The 25,285-nt window shown below is 45.7% G+C and overlaps 1 protein-coding gene across 1 annotated transcript in view; it reads right to left on the reverse strand.

Annotated features, from left to right (window-relative positions):
- The window catches only part of LOC119285917, a 19,348-nt gene extending 8,615 nt beyond the window's left edge, over nt 1–10,733 (reverse strand). The window contains exon 1 of the mRNA XM_037565244.1: nt 10,217–10,733. Within this exon, the coding sequence (XP_037421141.1) occupies nt 10,217–10,600 (384 nt within the window). The 5' untranslated portion in view covers nt 10,601–10,733. The remainder of the gene's footprint in view (nt 1–10,216) is intronic.
- Between the last annotated feature and the right edge of the window lie 14,552 nt (nt 10,734–25,285).

Here is a 25,285-nt window from a genome sequence, read left to right on the forward strand (position 1 = left end):
TCGTTTGGACGTCATTCCTTCCGTTTGAATGAAGATTCGGTGGCGGCAGCTCTTGAGGCAGCAATTGGCGGCTCGGGTATTGATCTTATGGTTTTCTTGATCAAGGATAAGGTATTTGGCTTTCAGGTATCTTGCAAGGCTGTTGCCATGATCATTATTAGTCTTCGATCTTTTGCTTGTGATCATTTCAAATGTTACTTTCATCTTTGGAGTAACGGGGGCCCGAATTGGAGTCGTGAGTTTAGGATCTGGAATTTGGAATGTGATGCTGAGTGGATCCTCGTTAGTCCTTCTAAGCGGCGTGCAGCTCTTGGGGTTCTAGCCATGCATTCTAGGCCATCAAAATCTTCATTCAAATCCTCAAATTCTGTTGGCAAGAAATTATCATTTGCGGTCTTTCAAAATTATAATGCTTGTCGAGGTTATCGGTATCCGGCTACGGAAAATTGTATTCAAACTACTGAAGACGCTGGTTATTCTATCCCACCACATGAGAGAGTTGTCATCCATCCCGCGCCGCCGGTGAGCCTCCGGTGGACGTCGACGAGGCCGTCTATCTCGTTTGGTACGGTTCAAGATCTCCTGCCGTTATCTGATCGCTCGCCGTCTATCTCGGGCGGGAATTCGGGTACTTTGAATGTGGACATGCCAACATGTGCCACGGGCCATGGGCTGCTCTCCGTTGGGTCTGACAGGGCTGGCCCGGCTTCTTCTGCGGATAATTTGGATATTCCTTCTTCTCAGCAAGCCAGGGATGATTTTGAGGATTTAATTTCTAATATGGTTGATGAGGTTCTCACGTGTCAAAAGTGTTTGAGGAAGGGACACTTTGCGGCCTCTTGCACGTCCAAGTTGTGGTGCATCTCCTGCCTTAAGTCGGGTCACATCAGGAAGGATTGCAACAAATTTGCACAGGTTTTGGGGCTTGTTTGGCAACCCAAATCCACTAACGCTACGACTTCCGAGGCGCGCTGCGAGAATATCTCTCTGACAACGCTTTTACCAAACTTGGACCTCCCTTCCACTTCCGCATTAACTCCCTCGTCCAGTTCCATCAGCCCTGGCCCCAAGACTCCCTCTGCCTCGCCGCCTGAAACCCCTCCTCCTCCGTTGCACTCGCCGTCGTTCGAGGCCGAGCCCTCGGTTCCGATGGCGAACTTTCATCTGGATCCTCAGCTTTACGTCCCCGCGGGCCACCATGTCATCGACGGTGGTGAAGATCGCCTTCCAAGAACCTTCGTTTCGCCGCATACCCCAATTGTGCGCCGCCATGAGGAGTTTATGCTTGCTGAGGTAATGCCTATCCCCCAGCCAGATGAGATAGGTGCTGCTAGAGAGGCTGTAGTTCAGTGGTTGCATGAGCATGGAGTTTTAGTCAGATCGGCTCAGCCATGAATTCGCTCTGTGGGGCTTTTTGAGCCTCGTGATGCTGCTGTACGTTTCCATCTGCTGCAGCTCCCGCCGCAGCCACTGGGCAATGATCGCTTTGTGCGCTTTATGAAGCATGACGAGGGAGAAAATTTCCGCGGCGTTCAGGGTTTCCGTCAGGGCCTTCTCATGTTCCTGGGCATTCCTTTGGATCTTCGCAATACAGAGTGTATCAGGGCTGCTGTCAACACTTTTGGCAAGTTTCATCATTGGGTTAGCGAGGATCCTTACTTGGTCAGGTCTCTGGTGTTTGCTTCCTTCCCTGAAGACATTCTGGTGCCACGTGATGTGGTGTCTATGGATTTTGCACCCTATGGAGGTGCAAGAGTTTCTTGGACTGCTCCCTATATATTTTGGGGGCAAACTTTGCCGAGCAGATGCCTCAAGATGAGGATTGGATGCCCATCAATGGCAATCCGCACCCGGTGCCTGGTGTTCCATTCCCTGAGATGCCCCCTTTCAACTTACCTGCTTTTCCTGCTTTGGGATGGAATGCAGTGCCACCAGCACCTGTGGTCAATGAGATAGCTGATGATAACTGGGGGAACTGGGATGACAATGTAGCCCCTGATCCTGTGCAGGACCAGGAGTCCATGGTGGTAGATTTATCTGCACAGCCAAGCTCTGCTGCTGATGCCCATGTGCCACCTGTTGTAGTTCTTGATGATGAGCAGCCTGAGGCCCCTGTTACTCCTCCATTCAATGAGGAGTTTGCTCTTGGGCCATTGTGGTCTATCAGCCTTCTGTGATTAGGGAGGAATTGGTTATGCCTGCTGTGCCTTATGGGCCTCCTCTACCTCCTGACATGATTTGGAGAAGATCTTTTGAAAGTCTGCTACAAGCTCCTATAGTGTTCTCTGTCCCCAAGCCAGTTTCAATGCAGCCTCTGTCGCCTGTTGTTCTGTCTAAGCGAAGCTGGGATTTCGCTTTCTCTGATCTGGATCTGCCTCGTCTCACTTGGAAGGACCAGGAAGTGGCCAGGCCGGTCGCTAGAGCTTTGTTTGTTGACTCTGCACCTGATCAGGTGGTTCCTCCTGTGTCTGTGGTGACTGCGAGAAGGCCACGACAACCTTTGGCGCCAACACCAATTGTTGATACGGCCGTCAGACGTTGCACTAGGAGTTCTGTCAAGCGGGATGGTTTCAAGCCCGTTTTTCATGAGCTTGCTATACAGCCCAAGAAGAAGAAGCCCAGAGCGAAGCCCTTCACGGCCCATGAGTCTGAAGAGCAGGCTTCTGAAGAAATCCCCCTGGCGACTCCGATTGCGCGGCTTCAGGAAATAGGGAGAGAGTTGGAAATTGATGCCACTCTCCTTTCTGTGGATGCACTTATGGTGGACCCACCTGCTTCTGCCCCCGTCGATCCTGATGTTTAGCCTGCTCCTGGACTTTTGGGTGTGGCAGGCCCCTAAGTTTGCCGCTCTTATGCTTTATGTATGTCAGTTATGTCATGAACTTTCTTATGTCTGTGTGGTGGGTCAGACTTTGTTCTGTTATTCTGGACATGTGACATTGTGTGTCATATGGGTTATGCTGCCTAGTATATGTTTTAATGAGTAATTCATGTAGAAACTGGAATGTGTTGTGCTGGAATGTTAGAGGTTTGAACTCTGAAGCTAGGCAGCGAGCTGTCAGACAAAAAATTGAGGAATGTCAATGCTCTATAGCCTGCTTGCAAGAAACTAAATGCTCATCTTTCGATTCCAGATCAATCAAAAGTTTCTGCCCTAAGAGATTTGACTCTTTTGCTTGCTCCCCTTCAATAGGGGCTTCTGGTGGTATTCTTGTGGTTTGGAATTCAAATGTTTTTATTGGAAATCTAATTGAAGTTCAGCAATTTGCTGTTGTGATTAAGTTTACCTCCAGGCAGAATAATGAAAGTTGGACCTTGGTTGTTGTATATGGTCCTTGTCAGGGGGAAGCAAGGGACAATTTTATAAACTGACTATATAATCTCTGTATCCCTATTGATGAGCACTGGTTATTGCTTGGTGACTTCAATTTCCTTAGGTCAGTGGACAATAGAAACTTACCTGGTGGGGACATAAACGATATGTGCATCTTCAATGAGGTTATTGGACATTTGGGACTTCTTGAATTGCCAATTAAAGGTAGATCATACACTTGGTCCAATATGCAGGACATCCCTCTTCTGGAGCAGTTAGACTGGTTCTTCACCTCAGTAGATTGGATCACTGACTATCCAATGACTGAAGTATTGCCTCTGGCCAGGACTGCCTCTGACCATATCCCTTGTTTAGTATCAATCAAGACAACCATACCTAAATCAAATCTCTTTAGATTTGAAAACTATTGGTTGGAACTAGAGGGCTTTATGGAGTGTGTGGAATCATCTTGGCTAACCCCATCTAGGAAGACTCACATTACTGCTAAGATTGCTGACAAGTTTAAGCATCTAAGAATGTGCCTTAAGAGATGGCAAATGAATGTTTCCAAGTTAAAATTGTTGATTATCAAGTGTAATCATGTGGTCTTCCTTTTAGATGAGTTGGAGGAATGGAGGCCCTTGTTTAGACAGGAGTTCAATTTCAGGAAAATTGTGAAGGCCCATTTGGAAAAGCTTTTGCACCTGCACTGCATGTACTGGAAAAAGAGATGCACTATCAGGTATATTAAGGTTGGGGGTGAGAACACCAAGTTTTTTCATGCCATGGCCACTGAGAGGCACAGGAGAAATTCAATTGCTAGTCTTAAATTACCTGATGGCTCTGTGGTCTCTGACCATGATCAAATGGCTGGAATTATTTGGAGCTGTTTCAAGAACAGAATGGGCACTTCTAGAGGGATTGCAATGGGTTTTGATTTAGCATCTCTAATAATTCCAGTGGATGGCCTGGATATGCTTACTAAGCCTTTTAAAAAAGATGAAATGGATGATGTGGTCAAGCACATGCTTGTGGATAAAGCACCTGGACCTGATGGTTTTAATGGTCTATTCTTCAAGAGGTGCTGGCACATCATATCAGCTAATTTCTATGATCTGGCTCATGCTTTTCATGAGGGGACTGCAGTGCTGGACAACATTAATAGTTCTTTCATTACTCTGATACCCAAGAAACTATCACCGGAGGAAGTGGGGGATTATAGGCCTATTTCTCTAACAAGCATGGGTCTGAAGTTCCTTTCTAAGATGGCTGCCAATAGGTTTCAGAGGATAATTATGAAATGCATTCATAAGAATCAGTATGGTTTCATTAAGAGCAGAACAATTCAGGACTGCATTGGTTGGACCTTTGAGTATCTGCATCAATGCCATCAGTCAAAGAGGCCAATTGTGATCCTCAAATTGGACTTTGAGAAGGCTTTTGACTCTGTTGAGCATGAAGCTATCTTCCAAATCCTAAGGCACAAAGGTTTTAATGAAAAGTGGATACTATGGATGAAGCAGTTACTTGCCACTGGTACTTCTTCTGTCCTTTTGAATGGTGTGCCTGGGAGGAAGTTTGTTTGCAAAAAAGGAGTTAGACAGGGGGACCCTGTTTCTCCTCTTCTCTTTGTGATAGCTGCTGATCTTCTGCAAACAGTGATCAATGATATGTTCAGCAAGGGGATCCTAAAGTTAACTATTCCCTGCCATGACCAAGACTACCCTATCATTCAATATGCCAATGATACTCTGATCATCCTCCCTGCTGACAGGCAACAACTTCTAGCACTGAAGGATATGCTGTTGGTGTTCTCTCAGTCCACAGGTCTTGATGTCAACTACCATAAATCTTTTATCATTCCTATAAATGTTGAAAATGCAGTCATGACTGAGCTTGCTTCTGCTTTTGGATGCCAAATTGGAAAGATGCCTTTTACTTACCTTGGTCTGCCTGTGGGTACTACAAGGCCAAAGATGGTGGACTTTATGCCTCTTGTGGATTGTATGGAGAGGAGAATGACTGCCAGCTCCTCCTTCCTTAATCAAGGTGAGAGGCTGCAGTTCTTAAATTCTGCCTTGTCTTCCATGCCAATCTTCTTTATGGGCAGCCTGGCTGTTCCTGCTGGAATCCTCAAGCAGTTGGAAAGAATTCAAAGGCAATGTCTGTGGAGAAAAAATAGGGAGGAGCCTGCTCCATCTCTTGCTGCTTGGGATTTGATTTCTAGACCAAAAAACAAGGGTGGTCTTGGTATTTTGAACCTGGGTGTTCAAAACGTGGCTTTGCTTCTCAAGCATGCTAGTAACTTTCTCAACAGGAAAGACCTACCTTGGGTGTCCTTAATTTGGGACTCATATTATCATGATGGCATGCCCCAGGGAACAACTTCTTGTGGCTCTTTTTGGTGGAAGGATATTTGTAAGGTCTTGCAGAATTTTAGGGACTGCTCCTGGGTGCAGGTCAATGCTGGGGACACTGCTCTCTTTTGGTCTGATAACTGGAATCTTGGCAATGAAGTTTCTAGCTTGCAGTCTAGATTCCCAAGATTATTCTCTTTTGCCAAGGATCCATGGATTTCTGTTAAGGCCATCTTCAATTCAATAGACTTGTACCAACACTTTCACCTACCTTTGTCTGCTCAAGCTTTTGATGAGCTAAACTTGATAAGAAATATATTGGTCTCCCATACAAGAGATGACACTTGTAAGGATTTATGGTTCTGGCAGGGCTCTTCAAAGGTTTACAAACCTAAGTTGTTCTATGGTCATGTTTTTCAGAATGAAACATTCAACCACTTGCTGTGCTGGATCTGGAAATCCTCTTGCACTATCAAGATCAAGGTTTTTGCATGGATGCTCATCATGGATAGACTCAACACTAAGGATATGGTTGATAGAAGGCACTGGCACATGGATGATGGTGTTACTTGTAGGCTATGCCCCCTTCAAGTGAGAGAAACCAGAGACCATCTCTTCTTCAACTGCAATTTCAGTGTCAGAGTTTGGAATTATTTGCAGATCGATTGGTCGGCTGGAACTTCAATGTCTGACCTAGTCATCCAGGCAAGGAGAAGCTTTGATAAGCCCTTTTTCAATGAAGTAGTATTTATTGCCTGCTAGAATATCTGGATTATCAGAAATGCCAAAGTGTTCAGAGGTGAGAGGGCAAGTTTCAACAAATGGAGAGGAGCTTTCAGGCATGATATTACTCTGATGCAGCATCGAATCAAATCGGGATACAAGGATGAGTTACTCAAGTGGATTTCTTTCTTGCCACCTTAAGTTTTAGCCTTTTCTTTTTTTATTTTGTTTTTCTCCTCTCCTTTCGGTTACCTCTTGTAATCATGTTGTTGTAACTGTTGTCTGGCTTTAATAATAAAGTTTTGATATTCTGTGGGGGTTTTCCCCACAGTTCACAGTCCAAAAAAAATGTGTTTTTTATCAACTTGACTTGGCCCACCATATTGAAGTCCCGACTTCGCCTTCGGATCTGGACCCCCCCTATGCTCAAATCCCGGCTCTGTCCCTGGACGTGTCGTTAGCCTATGCGCTACATGTCGCAAAACTAAGTCCAAAGCTCAATCTCATGGTCTTTACATGTCATTACCCATTCCATATGCACCTTAGGAGGACATAACATGGATTTCGTACTTGGCTTGCCTAGAACTAGCAATGGAAAGGACTTGATTTTTTGTGGTTATTGATAGATTCTCAAAGATGGCACATTTTATTCCATTAACAAGAGCAACGATGCTTCACACATTATGTAGGGATATATTGCGTTTAGATGAGTGCCCAAGACAATTGTCTCCAACCGTGATATCAAATTCTTGAGGTACTTTTGGAAGACAGTATGCGCCAAGCTAGGAATCAAGCTATTGTTCTCCTCAGCATATCATCCTCAAACCGATGGCCAAACGGAGGTGGTCAACCGCACACTCTCCACCGTCCTTCCCGTACTCATCAAGAACCTTAAGGAGTGGCAAGGCTGTGTGCCCATCACCAAGTTCACCTACAACCGTGCAAGGCACACAACAACGTTGAAGTCGCCATTGGAGGTTGTCTATGGCTTCAACCCCTTGTCGCTATGGGACTTCCTCTACAAGAGCGTGCCAGTATGGAGGCAAGCGACCGAGTTGAGTTCATGAAAAGGTGCATGAAGATATAAGGACCACCACTGAGCATCAAGTCCACAAGCATGCCACCAAGATCAGCATCACCAAGAAGCGAATGGTGTTCCAACCCAGAGATCTTGTTTGGCTACATCTTCGCAAAGACCGCTTTCCGAACGAGCGCAAATCCAAGTTGCTACCTCGAGCCGACGATCCCTTCAAAGTCCTAGAAAGGATAAACAACAACGCTTACAAGATAGACATCCCACTTGACAAGTACTCGATGAGCAACACCTTCAGTGTCGCCGACTTGGCTCCATTCCATGGCGATGAGGTTTTCGATCCGAGGACGGATCTTCCCCAAGGAGAGGGGGTGGGGATATGGTGCAGAGCAGCACATGGATATCACCATGGATCCTACACCAATCCCACAAGTGCCAATTGGACCAAAGACTAGAGCCCGTGCACATGCCAAACCAAGGTGAATTCACTCCTCTTCGAACTTTCTATGCATTCATTTGAGACAACCTCAATCCGACACCCTATGCATACTCAAATAACTAAGGATTCATCCATGAAGAAGTGAGGGTAGAAGGCCAAGCAAAGAGAAGGAACAAGGAGAAATGTTGTTGAGCTACAACGGCCGGATAGTCCAGCCAGGAAGCCGGACTGTCCAGCATGAGTCCCGAAGACATTAGAAGCTAAATACATGTAGTCTGGCGTTTCGTTATCCTGCCCTTAAAGATTGACTGGTGCCTGAAGCCTGTGCCAGCCCGGAGCCGCACTTGCGTCAGCAAACGGACTGTCCAGCTTGCTTCCCAGACTGGACAGTCTGAACCCAGACTATTCGGCTCGGTTCCCGAACTGTCCGACCCTTGCATGCGTGCAGATCTAGCCAATAGGCCATGTATCCCCTCTCTTACCTACCCACTTTCGTCCCTTAGCTATATAAAGATACCTTGGACTCAAATTACAGTTAGCAAAGCATTTAGATAAAACTTGAGAGGGCATTGCTCATCTATCCTCTCCTTTGGAGATCAAGGCGTCCACAAGGAGAAGAACCCTTGTGGTTAATCAAGACCTCCATATCATTTGGATTGGAGAAGATCTACCTCTCAAGACCCCTCTTCTCTTAGAGATTTGGGAAGAACTTTACCTTGTTTCCTTGTTCCCTTTGTTGGTTGAGGATCTTGATTTGTCTCATACTTTGGATGCTTTGAGAGGACATGTGTGATGTGAAACTTGTTCATTAGTATTCTTCTTCTTCTTGAGTTTCTTGTGTTCTTTGTGTTTTGCTCCTTGCCACCTTCAAATTGTGAAGATTGGCACAAACCTAGGCCTTTGTCCTACATCACAGTTTTACCATCTGCAGAGAACAAAGCATCTAGAGGACAAAAAAATCTACAACTCAAAGATACCACTAAAAGTTAAAAAGATAATCTGGGGTATCTTTGTCGGGGTACGGTTCTAACAAATGACAATCTGCTCGCCACAATTTGCAGGGAAGTAAGAAGTGTTATTTTTTTCATCATGACGAGACAATTAAGCATGTTTTCTTTCAATGCACTTTTGCGCGCTCTACATGGTCAATCATGCATCCAACTTGTATCCTCCTCGCAAGGTTGCCAACATGTATAGTCACTGGCTCGATGGTATAGCTCACAAGTTTAATGCACTTACAAAGGTGGGAGTGTTTGTTTTATTATGGTCAAAGTTCAAAAAGGTGTGCCTTTTGTGAGCTCCTAATCACATCCACGCGTGAAGTGATGGGAGAACGCATCGTGTTTATGTGGTGAGCCCAACCAGGCAAAGCGCTTTTCCAATCTATGCTCGACTAAGCGTGCATCAGCAGCGCTACGCAGACGTAACCGTTGTCGGGCGAAGAGCGAACAGACCAAAATCGTAGAGGGAAAAGAGAGGTCCGTTGGCCATAATCGCAGCAGGAAAGATATAGGAAAGGGTGGCACAGGCTAGATTTTGATGAGTAAAACGCACATACATCTCTGATGGGCTCCTCACATGATAGGATGTCGAGGCGGCGACTCTGAAGCTCATCTCACACCGTTGACCCTGACCTTGCGCCCCCCGGACCTCCTCCTCCCGTTGCACCCCGGCACCACAAGCTACTCCTCGACTCGCCACATGCCGCCGACCTCCTCGTCTCGCCTCTTCTGACGTGCCCTGCTGGTCAGCTCCAACTCCCCTTTTTCTCTCTTCCCTCTTAGGTGATTGATCCCTTCCCTCTGGTCTAGTCCGTTCGAGTGCTATTGCTGTGAGCCTGTGATGTTGATTTTGTGATATGATCTATTGCATTACCTATTAATTTGCTCGATCTCCCTTCTTCTCCTCTTTTGTGCTTCTTCTCCTCTTTTGTGCTTCTGCTCTGCCATGGCCCATGGCTACTATCTATTGCTCCCTAGCCTCTATTACAACACATGGAACATGAACGGTGAAATGATATGGTTTTTTATGATAAAATTTCCTCTATTATGCAGGTTATCTACCAGTGCGGTTCGTGGTGTACTCTGTCCGTGGCTCTGTTCGTGGTGTACTCTACAACCCAATCATTTCTACGTTGACTGATTTTCTTTTGACAGCTCTGTACGTTGGTTGATATTATTAAGCAAATACTCCCTCCGCTCCGAATTACTCGTCGCAGAAATGGATGTATCTAGATGTAAATACATCCATTTCTGCGACGAGTAATTCGGAACGGAGTACTACGAATGTATTAATCACCAAATTCGGGAATGAAAGCTAAGATTTAACCAGGGAGGAACAAGGTCAGAGACCTCAAGGCCTTCGCTGTTGAGCGCCATGGACCGCTCTCTCTGCCCGTCCGGCCCGGCCGCAGCCATCTCGAACTCCGCCGCCGCCGCACCGACCCCGCGCTTCCTCCCCGCCTCTCCCCCTTGGCCGCCTTCCTCCGCCTCCGCGGCTGCCCCCGACTTCTCCCCGGAAGGGACGGACCCCGCCGCCATACCCCGCCGCCTCAGCTCCTTTGCAAACAGCGACTCGGGCGCGTCCTCCTCGCTCCCCCGGGCTCCACCCCCCTCATCCCCGTCGATACGGCACCTCACGCGTAGGCGCAGCATGCGCCGTCCACGCGGCCGCAGCGAAGGCGACGGTGTGAGGGCTGGGCGCACGAGGTGGATCACGGCCAGTTCCATGGGCATAGTTTGCTAGCTTCAGTTGGTTGCGTGGCTGCGTGATCCCTGCTGCGTCGAGGTCGCGGAAGCACAAGGCCGACTAGACGCGACAGGGTGACTCCTCGGCGAGGGTTCTGACCGTCGGTTCGGTGCTGAGATACGCAATTAGGCGGATGGACGGTGCGGATCTAGCGGAGGGTTCATGCGGCTGGTGATGAAAGCCGAGGACGCAAGGAAGCCGGACTAATGTATGGTTGTCGTGGTTCGTCGGACCTCGGAGATGTGCGGGCTCATCTCCAACGATGAGTTGTCTTTTGAGAAAAAAATCACTATAGGACCTTAAACTTGCGTTGGTGGTCAGTTTAGCCCCCCGTAGTTCAAAATACCCGAAATATCATCCCTAAACTTGTTCTAGGGGCTCACATACGGTCTAAAATATAATTTGCTCTACGTATGTGCTGATTTGGCAGTGGTCAAGTTGATCCACGTGGGCGCTGGCTGTCACGTCGTCTCAGCCACCTAAATATGTAGGAAAGCAGGGGGTCTTTTGCAAAAATGACGCAAGAAAATGGTAGCGACAATGCATCCTGCGCCGTGTGCCGGAGCTGCAGGTCGAGGCCGACGAAGTGGGGCTTTTGCTGGCTCCTGGAGTTCGGCGTCCCTCGGGCTGCTGCTGGTGGTCGGCGGTTGCGAAGGTGGTTGGACCGGCGATTCCGGGCTGGGGAGGAGCGGGGAGCTTGGCGGAGAAGGCGGCGTTGGTGGAGGAGGCCGACGGCGGCGTGGGCGGGAGCTCGAGACTGACGTCCATCGTGCACTCGTCGTCGTCCACGTACGCGACTCTCGCCACCACAATGCCGACGGCACCATGGATTGCTGGCTCGAACCGACCGAGCTTGCAGCCCTGCACCGGGAGGTCGGTGTCGACCCGTACTGGGTACCGCCTCCACGGTGGAAGCGCGGAGATCCCGTTTTCGCAGACGGCTACGCGCTCAAGGCAAAGATGCGGGTGGAGGAGCTCGCCGGAGTAAAAAGGTCCCATCCCCCCCCCCCTCTTCTCCTGCCATCTTCTCTTGTAATTTCTTCTTCTTCCTCAATGCTGATTCAATCTTCCATTGAGTCTTGCATGTGACAAAGAAATGTTTGTGTTCAAGTTGATCATTTGTGTTGAATTGCCAATGTTACTAATATTGATAAGATTCTTGCACATAGTAAGTAGCAAACTAACAATGCTAGTGTTGTTGTGTTAACACTGAATTTTGTTATACCGTACTATTTGTGTATGAAGGCGCTTGTGCTGATTAAACCAATGGTAATTTGTGCTACGTTTGATTACTTGAGCTGAATTTTTATCATTTTTGCATACAGTAAGTAGCAGTGCTAGTTTTGTGTTTGCACTGAGTTCTGTTGCTCTGAATTTGTGTATGAAGGCACATGCAGCAGCCGGCGAAGGCACATCAAGGCACAATGAACAATGAGGTGATATCTGAGGCAGTCAAAGCCTACATTTGTCAAGACTTATCAGGTGATTGTAGTTATCTTTCCTCAGATATGCATCTCTTTCCATTGCAATTTTCATCATGCATGTTTGCTATCAAATTTACATCTCTCTACCCCTCAAAATAAATAAATTACATCTCTTTGTTTTGCATCATGTATATTTGTTGCCAAAATTATGAGAAAATGGGACATGCATGCATGCCTAAATGTGCCACACCCCCTTACTTGTGAATTGTGATGCACACTTTTCAGTTTTCATCAGGGTGTGCATGTTTCTGGTTCCTTCTTATGTGAAAACTTTGGTGTTGGGGTTTTAGTTAAAGAGAGCATTTGAGTTTGTTTGGAAGTGGCAAGTCTTTTGTTTTGGTTTTGGTTTTGTGATAGTCTTGTTTTTTTAGTTTCAGTTAAAGAAAGAAACAAATTTTGACATTTGAGTTGCTTCCAAGTGGCAAGTCTTGGTTTTGGTTGTGTCATAGTACTACATTGCAGTACTGCATCTGAAATTTGTAAAATGCAGGAGCAGGTTTGCCTTTCCAAAGCATGACACAATTGTAGCTCTCAATTTGTCTCCTCTGTGAAGGCATTGTAGAGACACCTGCACACCAACCTTTCTCAGCTTTGCTTCTCACATTTTTTACACTGAGGTTAAGGTGAATGTTTAGGCAAAGCACCTTTTTATTTCCATTGATGAATCTGTAGATATATTGCAAAGTACACTTGACATAGGTAGTTTTAATCATCGGAATGGATATCTCTTTCCACTAGTGTTGTAAGAATTGCAAGTTTACTTTCTTTTTGTTTATTCCATGGAGTATTTCCTTAGCTAATCTTGAACTCATGGTGATCTTATTTGCAGGACAAGTATGAGTGTAGGCTGAAGGCCAATGGCAATCTGGAAAAGCAGGTTCTATCCTTGGAGGTACACTAATTGGGACAACTCCTCAGCTTAAATTCATCATACTTGTCTAATTAGTTATCTTCTAAGAAATGGCTGTCAAGTTAAATTTTAAGTACTCAAATTATGTCTTCCTGGTTGAATTGTTTTCTCCACATTGTTGACCATGCTAAAGCCATTGTTGTGGATATGTTTTCAGGATAAGTATGCCAGCGCAGCACGGGCGAATGGCAAGCTGGAGGAGGAGGTTCTGTTCCTCAAGGTACATCTGAATTTTAACCAACCTTTGCCCAGCTCTTGTTCTCATTGTACAGGAATACAGATCAACTTTAGCTGCATTTCATGATGAGTTAATCATGTGCCTTATGTGGAGTTGACACTGGATCTGTTGTGCTGGAGAAGTATGAGGCAATGCTCGAGAAGAACACCAGGCTGGAGGGGCATGTGGCTGCTCTGTCCACTTCTTTCCTATCTCTCAAGGTAACGCAGTTGATTTCCAGTAGCTGCACTTCATCAACTGCACCAGTTGCATCATAATAATCTTTCTGATTTTTTGTTATGCTAGCATTTGCTCCAAAAGGATTACACATTAGCATTAGATTTGAGGAATGATTTGGTAATTTACTGTATGTATGAACAGGAGGGCATGCAGTTTCTGAATGATGGGGATCAGCAGTTGTAGATCATGGGAGCAGAGCCGTGTCTTCTTTTGTGTGCCAAGGAGTACTGCAAAGCTGACAGTAAGGAGAGCAATTGTGGCAAGGTAACAGATGCTGCAGCCGCTGGCGCAGGTGACCAGCTCGCCGATGTTGACGGCGACGGTGGGAATAGGTCGTCGAGGAAGTACAGCGAGTGGCCGGAGAAGGCGCAACCCTTTTCGCCGTTGACCCCAACGGTGGCGAGAGTCGCGTACGTGGACAATGATGAGTGCGCGATGGACGGCAGTCTCGAGCTCCCGCCCACGCCACCGTCGGCCTCCTCCACCAACGCTACCTCCTTTGCCAAGCTCCTGCTCCTCTCCTGGCCCGGACTCGCCGGTCCAACCACCTTCGCAGCCGCCAGCCACCAGCAGCAGCCCGAGGGACACCGACCTCCAGGAGCCAGCGCAGCCCGACTCCGTCGGCCTCAACCTGCAGCTCCGGCACATGGCGCAGGACGTGTCATCGCTGCCGTTCCCGTGCATCATTTTTTGCAAAAGACCCCCTAGTTCCCTGCGTATTCAAGCGGCTTAGACGACGTGGCAGTCAGCGCCCACATGGATCTACTTGACCACCGCCAAATCAGCACATACGTAGAGCAAATCGTATTTTGGATCGTATGTGAATCCCTAGAGCAAGTTTAGGGATGGTATTTCGGGTATTTTAAACTATGAGGATTAAAGTGACCACCGACGCAAGTTTAAGGACCTACGGTGAATTTTTCTCTTGTCTTTTTATCCCGAAACAACAATTGTTCTACGATAATTCTCTGCTCCCTGTATCTCTAGGCAACCCGCAAATTTCCCTCTGCATTCATCCATAGACTGTTTTGACAACTGCTCGAACCAATCGAAGGAATTTTGATATAAACACTGAAAGTGCTAGTTATCGACTAGAGGGGGGTGAATAGGCGATTTTTATGGAAGTCTTCAAAACACGAGGTCTTTGAAGACAAAGAATAGAAATGAACCTATTGATATGCAGCGGAAGGTATACTACACTAGACAGGCCATAACCAAGTAAGCAATGAAGTGAAAGTACGAAGACTATCAGCAGCTAGGTAGTATGGATCAGGATGGATGATAGTATGAAGCTAAACAGTAAACAGTCTTCACTCAGTGAAGTCAATCAAATCATACAGGCAAACAACAACTTCATGAAGACAAACTGTAAAGGAAAGGAAAATGAAGGATAGAACCAGTTGCTTGGTGAAGACAAGGATTTGGTAGACCAGTTCCAATTGTTGTGACAACTGTACGTCTGGTTAGGGAGGCTGAGATTCAACTCAGAAGACCGCGTCTTCACCTTATTCCCCTTGAGCTAAGGACACCAGTCCTCGCCCAATCACTCTGGTAAGTCTTCAAGGTAGACTTCCAAACCTTCACAAACTTCGTTCACCGGCAATCCACAATGACTCTTGGATGCTCAGAACGCGACGCCTTACTGGCTGGAGGATTCAAAGTCCTCAAGTGTAACAAGTCTTCAGGTCACACAGACAGAAAGACTTCAGTGATGCCTAACACTCTTTGGCTCTGGGTGTTTTGGGCTTTGTCCTCGCAAGGATCTCTCTCTCTCAAAGGCTTCGGAGGTGGGTTGCTCTCAAACGACAAAAGTCGTGCACTAACTCTGAGCAACCGCCAATTTATGGTGTAGGGGGTGGGATATTTATAGCCAGGAGGAAACCCGGCCTGATTTGTCCGAAATGACCCTGAGTCACTAAGGAACTGACACGTGTCCAACGGTCAGATTTCAAACACACGCGGCAGCTTGACTTGGGCTACAAGTAAAGCTGACTCATCCAGCTCTGGATAAGATTTGCTCTCAGTGTCTTCGCTCGAAGACATAGGATTTGGTTGAGCATCACATCAGTCACTCTAACTTTGTTCACTTGGACCCCACTTAACAGTACGGTGGTTCCTATGACTCAACAAAGAAGAAACGGAAACTACAAAACAACTATGTCTTCGCACTCCATAGTCTTCATGTGAATGTCTTCTCATGTCATAATCTTCACTGTGAATATCTTCACAGACCACCACTGTCTTCAATGTCTTCACACATTTTTAGGGGTCATCTCTGGTCGGTAAACCAAATCAATATGGGACTATTACCTGTGTTATCCTGCAATTCTCACAAATACATTAGTCCCCCAACCAAGTCTGTCGTCAATACTCCAAAACCAACTAAGGGTGGCACTAGATGCACTTACAATCTCCCCCTTTTTGCTGATTGATGACAAACCGATTGAAGTTTTCAACGGGGATAAAAGTATGTGAAAGTTAAGGATTGAGGGATTGTCTTCACAAGTGGTAAAGGGCTTCCCCTGAAGATGTGCATATAAGTAATTTGCTTTTGAATGCAAATGCACATGGCAGGTTTTACTTTGTGGAGATCCTATTCAACTTATGAAGACAATTCATCATGCATATAAGGAGATAATGAAGATAATGACATGCATAATGAAAAATGGACGTCTGCGGAATGGCTTCATTCGGAATTTATCATCGCATCACAAGGTAGCAGAAAAAGTAGCATATGACCATCGAGTTTAAGTGTTACAACTCAAAGAACCAAATGTTTCAAAAGACAAGAGTTGTAAAGAGTTAGCAAAAATAACATAACCACCCATAAGGACCCGCTTGAAGACTATCAACTCATAAGCTTCACCCCCTTTTGTCAGTAAGGACCAAAAAAGGTTTGAAGACATAGAGTATCTACTCATTCCCATCAGGAGTGGACGATGAGTAGGGTCGACGTTGGAGTTCGGTGGTGCAAACAGGCCTGATGTAGTGTCGAGATGCAGTGCAACCATGGTTGGTGAAGTGGCGTCATCTTCTTCATCGACGACTCTTGCAACAACAGTTGCAACCGAAGACGAATGTTCAGAGTCTTCAATAGACAACGTGCGATGCTAGCTTGCATTTGGTGGAGGCCTGGAATCAAACTTGAAGTCCTCAGTGAAGCCATCTTCGTGAAGATCATCTTCAGGACGGAGTAGTGTGAGACTCTTCCAGGACCGCCGACAAGCTTCATGGGCAACAAACGAGTTCTTGGTGGCCAAATTTTGAATGCGGTTGACATCCATCGAGATACTCTGCATCTGACGCTTTAGCCAGTCATGATTCTTATCCTATTTTTGATGCAAGGCCACAAGAATCTCTCGGTCATTGAGTAAACGAGAATGCTTCCAAGGCCTCTATGCAATCGTACTTGCTATGGCTTCGGTGTTGGTGCGATGTGGTACTCTCATATTCCCAGCCAAAGGATAAGTAGGGTTTGCAGCATTGGGAACAAGAATTCCCTCCATTGGTTGCGAGAAGCTTTGGTGTTCAGCATTCTGAAGATGTAGAGGCTCCTTGGCAGGCTCGGGGTAGATGGCTTCAATGGACAGATCAATCTCAGCCAGAAAAATAAGATGGTTGCTTGCTGAGGGCTGATAGTCAACAGAATAATGGAGCCTTGATCAAGCGCATCACCCATGGAGCATAGAACTTTAGGCCAAACAGATCAATCCCAGAAGCAGCTAGTTGTCTGATGAAGAAATCTTGGGTATTGAATCTGATGCCATTGATGATATAAAATACCAAAGTCTTCATGGCTCCTTCAAGTTTGGCTTCAGAAGAATGTCCCTTGATTGGCCATAAAGTATGTCTTAGAATGTGGTATACTATGTGTGGCAAGTACTCGAGGTCCTGGACGAAGAATTCCTTTGGGTATTCAACATCTTGAGGTAATGGCTTCATCATGCTTAGCATCTGACTCATATTGGGTTTGGGCCTCTGAAAGATATTGTGCCGTTCATCTTGATGACGTTGACAACCAGGCTCGTATAACTCACCTGGAGTGGGCAGGGAAGTAAGATCGATAATATCTTGAGCTTTGGCTTCGTGATGTACATCACCTGACATCCACTCAAGGATCCATGTTTTGGATCCCTGTTGTAGCCGCGAATATGAAGAGTGGCATAGAACTGCAGCAGAAGCTCTTCATTCCAGTGCTCTTTGTCTATTACAAACAACAGAAGACCAACATCCCTGAAGCAGTCAAGCGCTTTTTCAAGATAGGGCAGCCCAGCAATAGCTTCACTATCCACACGCATGTGGGGAAAGATTCGCTCTTGGTTGTACAGAATGCATGAGTAGTAGCTTCGCTGCTGATGGCTCCAAAAATGATCGGATGAGATCTTTGGCTTCATGTAGTGATTTTTGTCAATGTGAAAGAAGGTGTTGTGGGCTCTGAAGCTGTGCACGTTGAAAGAACCCGTTGTAGTTGCAGCACCTGGAAGCCTTGGCAGCCTTGGCTTACGCTTCTGAACTTGAGGACTCTGCTCCACATGATAGTCATATTGTGGGCCTGGAGCAATGGGAGGAAGCATAAGAGGCCATTTTACAGTGACCAGCTATCCACGATCAAAGGCCTATTCAATGGTGTGAGGCCTTGGAGGTGGAACAGTGGCTTCAGCATCCACATTGGCTTCAGGCTCCACATTGTCTTCAGCCATGACTGAGTCATTGGCTTCAGTGGCATTGTTTGTGGCAGCCTTAGTGTTTTCAACCTCCGTTTGTTCAATAATAGGAGGGTCGGGCACAATCACATTCTCCTCGAGAACGACTTGATTAGTAGCAGGGGGTGTGGCAACTCTTTCTTCGTCTCTTGCTTCTTCACGATCTTCATCGGCTGATGTAGCCGGAATGTCTTCAATGACTTTAGCTTCAGACTTAGAGACATTTGCAGAAGGGGTGGCTTCAAGCAACACTTGATGTGCAACTGAGCTTTGGTGCACTTCTCCTTCTGGAATGCTCGACATGGTGACCTGTGGCCTGGGGCCTTTGCGAAGCCTATGAAATGCGGGCGACGCCTTTGGTGAGGGAGTGGTCTGCACCATGTAGTTGTCATCGTCAAGCACTGGAGTGGTGACTTGAGGTGGTGGAGTTCTAGGTGTCTCATCATGGACGGGTGTGTCTTGCTGAGGGTGCTCAGCCCATGAGTCATCCTGAGAATTGGCGTCAAAGGACGACCAATGCTGATGAGTTCACTGTTCATAAGAACAGGCGATGATGCCGTCTGGGGTTGGAGCTGAGGAAGGACTACATCATCAACATTGTCTTCACGACCAATGTCTTCAACTGCGTTGGGGTCAATAGCTGGAACTTCTTCACTTGCATGAGCCTCTGTGGAAGCAGGCTCATGGATCACAAGACGACGCTCTTGGTTGGTTGATGCAGGAGGATCAACAGAAATGGGTTCAACATTGAGGGGCTCACTGGCCGTAGCATGCTCTTTCTTTGAATACTTCGTCTTCAATTTCTTCTTGGATGGGGCTTCATCAGAAGTGTTCTTGTGCTTGCGTTTCCTGGCTTCGGCTTCAACTGCCCTTGTTTTCTTCATATCTGAAGCTACTAAGGTGACCTTAGGCTTCAAGCCTGTCATACTGGCAAGGAAGACAATGTGAGGTTCATCCTGCATTGGTGCTTCAGTTTGGGCCGCAGCAGGCTTCTTCTTTTGCTTGGCAGCCATCCTGGGGTTGATGCCAGGGCGTCCAAGAGCTTTGCGCTTTTTAGCTTCATTGTGTGCTTGAACACACTTCTGCGCGTAGTACTTCATGTGCTCACGAGAGCCTTTGGCCTCTTCCCTCTTCTTGTGAAACTCGGCCTTGAGGTCATTGAACATCTTCTTGAAGATTTGCACATCGGCCATACTGAGTTTGGCCATATTCTTCTTGAAATGAGCCTTCTCATAATTAATCTTGTTCTTGAGTTCAACAATTTTCTGAGCCAGGGCCAACTCATTAGTAATGGCTCCGTGAAACGTGACGCTTATGTCCACAGGCAGCTGAAGATCATCAATATTAATGCTTTGATCATCGAACCACTCATCTATGAAGTTGTTCAGAATGTCAACATCAAAGAGGGGCAGATCATTGAAGATCTCCACCTCTTGCTTGCTCTTGATCAGCTGCTCAAGTGCATCATCACCAAGATCTTCATCACTGGACAGATCAATGGTGTCTTCCTCGTTGCGCAGAATGGCAACAGGAGTCAGTTCATGCCCAGAAATCTTCTTGGGCTTCATGGTTTCCTTGGACTTCTCGGCCTTCTTGGAGACACGAGACAAATCTTCAGACTGCACACTGGGTTCAGGAGGGGCAATGGTCAACGGCTTCACAGTTAAAGCTTTTGGTGAGGCAGAGGGCTTTGAAGATGTGGACTTCTTTTTCTTTTGCTTCGGTGGAGCAGGCCCATCTTTGGAGTCTGCGTCATAAGTTGATTGTTCCACAGTGGCCCTCTGAGCAGCAATGTGAGAGAGAAGCCCGTTGAAGCTGTTGAAGGGGCCGATGACATTTGGATTGGCATCGCGAGTGCCATCATGCCTAGGAGCAGATGGACCAGGATTGAAGTTGAGTCCTAGTTCCTTCTTGTTCTTTGTAGCTGACTCCTTGGCAAATCGATATTTGTGCTTAAAGAGATTGTCTTCACAACACCATAATAATGATGATGGGTCGGCATTCTCAGGCTTTGGTCCACGGACCATGCATGGGTAGAAGCCTTGAGCAATGGCTTCAGGCTTCGACTTAGGCTGCAGATTCCTATACAGAATATCTCCCCATGGGCTCTTGATGGCATTCTTCTCTGCATATTCAGGGGTTACGAAGTTATACTTGAACCACTGTTCAGCCCAATATCATCGAATCCATTGGATTCGGGTCTTGCATTGGCCGTAGCTTTCCTTAGGATCTGACTTGTACAATTCATACAGGTCCGGAGGCAGATCTAGAGTTGTGTTGCCTCTGCGCTGCCTGCCACCTTGCCTTGCTGATTTCTCTGTTGCCATTATATTCAGACTGATTGGCTTCAAAACAGTGAAAGGCTTTCATCTACTGGTCAGACAAGAACTGGCTTCAGGGGAGTGAATATGATGCCGTAAGAACTCTGCAAATGAATGCAGACTATGAGAACCAAGGGATTCTCCCACAGACATGTACCTGTGATAGCATTAAAGGTGCGAGGGAAGGGGAAGAGGTCATATGCATTCTCAGAATATTTTGAAGATAAATCAGTTTGAAGACATTGACCTCATAGTGCGAAGACATTCACTTATTTGAAGAGAGTTGGTTCCAGATTTGTACGAATCCATGAATAAGTACAAGTGAGGAACCTAACTAGTTATGAAGCATAAGTGAATACCCTTAGCATAATATGAGATGCAGATAAAGACATATCAAGATTTGGAAGTGTAGAAACCACTTTTGGTCGAAGTGGATGGATTTTACGGATCAAAAGATTGTAAAAAGAGAGGTTTATTTGCCGCTGATGAACTACTAGATGAGGCAGAGTTTTGAAGCCGAGCAGTTCAATCTCCCGTGCCCTAACTTAGCGGCGGCGGAGAGGACGAGGTCCGCGACCGGCGTGAGGACGGCGTCGAAGAAGTTGCGGCAGCTAAGCGCTTCGTCTCCAGCGTCGACGCGAGCTAGCGGAGGCACTAGGGTTTGAGCGCGGTGGCGAGGTGGAAGAAGAGATAATGACTGTGTGGGGTGTGTATTTCTAAGGGAAGGGACATCACAATGTAATTACGCAGGTGCCCCTGGCGGTTCACATCTGAAGGACACATGGCTTAGATGCAACTTATTGGAAGTTGTTCCATATTCCCACACACGCCTGGATTGTTGGGTGGTCGTTCTGGCTTCTTCGGTATTCCGGCAAAAGGGATATATCATTAAAACAGATTTTAAATGTGTGTCTCTATGTCTTCAGCTGACAAGGATTCAGTGAAGACATTCAACAGGTTTCAACAAAACACATATGACTTATATAGATAGAATTTGAGGTAGAAGCACAGACGGGGGATAGGGTCCGATCACATTCACTTAGATAAAAATTCAAGTGTGAAGACATAGCTATAAGTGAATGCTGTAGAGGACAAAACACACGCGCGCGCGCGTGCACACACACACACACAAAGAGAGAGAGAGAGATACACATAGCCGGTCTATTATGCTAATATTAGCAGAATAGTTATTCTGCTAACACTTCCGAACTACACGCTCAACGGAAGCAAGCTGCATCCTTTGTACGATGAGCACTGTAATGCTTCACGGGAGAACTGCTTCATTTTCTGGCGACCAGGCCGCGTTTTATTGTGGAATCGGGTGTTGTGGGATGATTTAATTTGTTTCTGGATCTCATTTGACCTTTATTCTTTGTGATTTACAGGAAAAGCAACTAGAATCTTTGCAAATCGAGCGATTTGGCGGACGAGCTTTCTCTGTTCGTTCGTGTTCGCGTCGGATGCGACTTTTTCATGCTCGGATGTTGTTTGTTAGTAGGAATTCTTTGATTGCGTTCATTTTAATCGGTCCGTATAATCTATAATTTGTCTAATTTTTAGGAGTTAGTTATCAATTTCTGTGAAATCAATTGTCTAGGGTGTGAGCTTCGTCCGCTCATTTGTTCTTGTTGTTTTTTTGGATTTTGTGCGTCGATGCGTTTTTGAATATTGTTATTAGTTTCTCTTTTTTCATTTGAATTTACTGTATTGCGCATGTAATGTTCGTCTTTTTGGTGTGCATTTTTAAAGAATAGCTCATGCTGTTCATCGTGGTGGCCGTGGGTTTGATGTATTTTTTGGTGGGTAATTGTTCAAATTTGAGTGGTTGCACAATGTTTTGGCCACTTATCGAACTGCGAGTGGGATTGGCACCTCTGTTGGTCTCCTACATGTCTGGGTCTGTACTGCTTTGATTTTATTGATGTAGTTCTGGCATATGTTTGTAGTGTGCTGCATTTTGTTAAGTAGTGGACTTCAATGTAACTGTATTATAGTGGGCATGATAGCTTATGAGATAATTCTTTTTCTTACACTGCATTATGTGTTTTAGAGAACTGCATAGTATGCACTTTCGTACTGCATTAGTAGGATAGTTATGCTGCTATTTCTTGTATTTTATGTCAATTCTTCTGGACTCCATAGCATGATAATTCTGTTGAACATCATATGTTAAGCACAAAGTTTTCGACCATTGGCATTGGATTGTTATTGTTCAGAGTACTGCAATTTTTTATATAAGGACTGTACTATGTGTATTATAGAACTGCATTTCTGTCAGCAACAACTTGTCTAAAAAGAGTGATAAAATGATGTAGATGAGGTTGCATACTTTAAATAGGCATCATTCAAGCCTTCTTATGGACATAATTTTAAAAGCATACAACATAAGCAAAGCATTAGAATATGCTAGTGATGGCTTTAGCTTTTATCCTAGACAACCTACAGTGCAAATGTTGTAAACTTGAGGGAGTCTTCTTCTTTGTAGAAAAACACCATGGCCACTTCTCCAGCCTCAAAGCCATTCTGGGAGACAAAATCATTCCAGCCGGTAGTTATGTTGATGCAGTCTTCAGAGTCAATGTGGTAGTCAGCTTGCATGTCTGCATACCCATTCTTGTGTTGTGTCTCCAAGGTAACCTTCCCTAAACTTGGAGCAGGAAATTTTATTGTGGATGGCAGTTTTTGCATTTTGGAATGGATGGAAAAAGAATGTTTATTAGTAAACAGCAAATGTTTTTCTTTATACTTAGGATGATCTATTTATGTTGACTTAAATATGAACATATATATAACTACTATTTTGGTAAAGTAGTTGCAATGTATGAACAAACATATATATGGAATTGACCTCTAGTTTTACTATTATATATATATATATATAATACTGTAACATGTTTGTACTGCAAGGTCATTTACAGTGTACTTCGCTAGCATGTTAAGCGAACTGCAACACTGATCTACTGACCCTTGTTTTGTTCGTGTGTTGGGGATCTGATCTAACTAGTGTCGATACCTGGTGTGGTACTGGAGAAAAATAGTTGGAAGCATCTAGTCTTAATAGCTAACAAATCTAAACAACAATACAAATTCTGTTTTGTATCTGTTGACACTACTGAAAAAAATTGATGGAAGTATATATTCACATGTGGATTTGCAGCCTAGATTATGTCAAAAAATGTGAGGGAAAAACATACCCAACTTTCTTGCAGATCTGCGGGTGTGAGGCGATGAAGAAATGGCGCCCGAAACCCCCTGTTGGGTATCATCAGGCACCCGCGAATGCTGCGCCACTCGGTGTTGGCGAGCTTTAGACCCTCTGCGTACACGCATGTGTCCGCTACCGGCGTTATCCTTGCATAACACCCGCACTTACAGTCCATGGCGGGTTGAGTGAAATTTCAGAGAATAGCTGTGGATGGGATGAACCCTAGATCTACGATTTGAAGAAAAAGAGGGGGGAGGAGTTGTGTTAGTCTGGAGCACGAATGGATAGGTTTTTATGCAACCAATTGAGCAACGGAAGTAATAAATGTTGTGGTTGGTGTTAGGTGGTGGATTGATTCCGATTCTGTGTACGCGAATGCATTTGAGAAGCAACAGGACTACTTACTGGAATATAGCCAACTGCATTGTCATACCACAACGAACTGCGAAACGCGTGGTTGGGCCTGTGTTTGTGGAGTGGTATGTGGGATTTTTTTAATTTTTAGTAGCCTCTCTTTTGTCTGTTGGGCCTGTGTTCGAGGAGTGAAGACGAATTGGGCCCAAGTCGACCTGTGAGCACGGCTGGTTCCCGCTGCGCTGTGTGTGTGGCCTAATGTTTAGTCCCACCCCGCCCGCGGAGGGCGCGCTTAACCTGTTTATAAGCGCTGGCGAGGCAGCCATATCGAAATCCTCTAGTTACTTATTTGGGCGCTTATACACGGCGCTTGTTGCTCTATGCTCTCTGACCTATGGGCCCATGTGTGCCCGGCCCCATGCATCATGGCTCAGAACGACTCGCCTTCTGTGGGTGCAGACCTACTACGAGACTGGCTGGGGCCGGCTGCACCTGGGGTGGTCAATTTTTTTCTTCGTATTTTCTCTCTTAAGCATTTTTTTCAAATGTAGGGGCGTGCACTACTTAGTAAATCATTCGTGCACTGCATTGATCAGGGTTCTGTACCGCATGTGCACGCATTCCACACTACATGTACAGTTCGCATTTTCTTTTCGTGTTTTTGCTCAAGTATTCTTTTTCAAGTGTAGGGGAGTGCACTGCTTAGTAAATCATTCGTGCACTGCATTGATCAAGGCTCTGTACTGCATGTGCACGCATTCCGCACTACATGTACAATTCACATTTTCTTTTCGTGTTTTTGCTCTTATGTATTCTTTTTTCAAATGTAGGGGCGTGCACTGCTTTGTTGGGTATGTGTAAACTTCATTCGACAGTCTGTACTGCACTCGTACACATTTTGCACTACATGCGTCCTATTTGCACATTGCATCTTTGTCTGTTTTGTGCGTTGCTCAAATCTAGTGATACATAAGCAAACAACAGAAAACAAATTATCACAAGCATTCTGTATGACAAGTTCATCATCAGCAAACTAAGTTCAACAGAAAGTAATCTAACATAATCAAAGTTCATCATTACAAGCGATTCTGCATAACAAGCAAACTAAGTTCAGCAAAAGCAAATGATCACAAGCAAACTAACGATACATAAGCAAACAACATAAAGCAAATTTGATGATAATTCTAAAACGACGCTAACATTGTTGGCTCTTGGCCGACACCATCAACTTCTTCACC

The sequence above is a fragment of the Triticum dicoccoides genome, chromosome 4A, assembly GCF_002162155.2.
Source record: "Triticum dicoccoides isolate Atlit2015 ecotype Zavitan chromosome 4A, WEW_v2.0, whole genome shotgun sequence".
Classification (NCBI taxonomy): Eukaryota; Viridiplantae; Streptophyta; class Magnoliopsida; order Poales; family Poaceae; genus Triticum; species Triticum dicoccoides.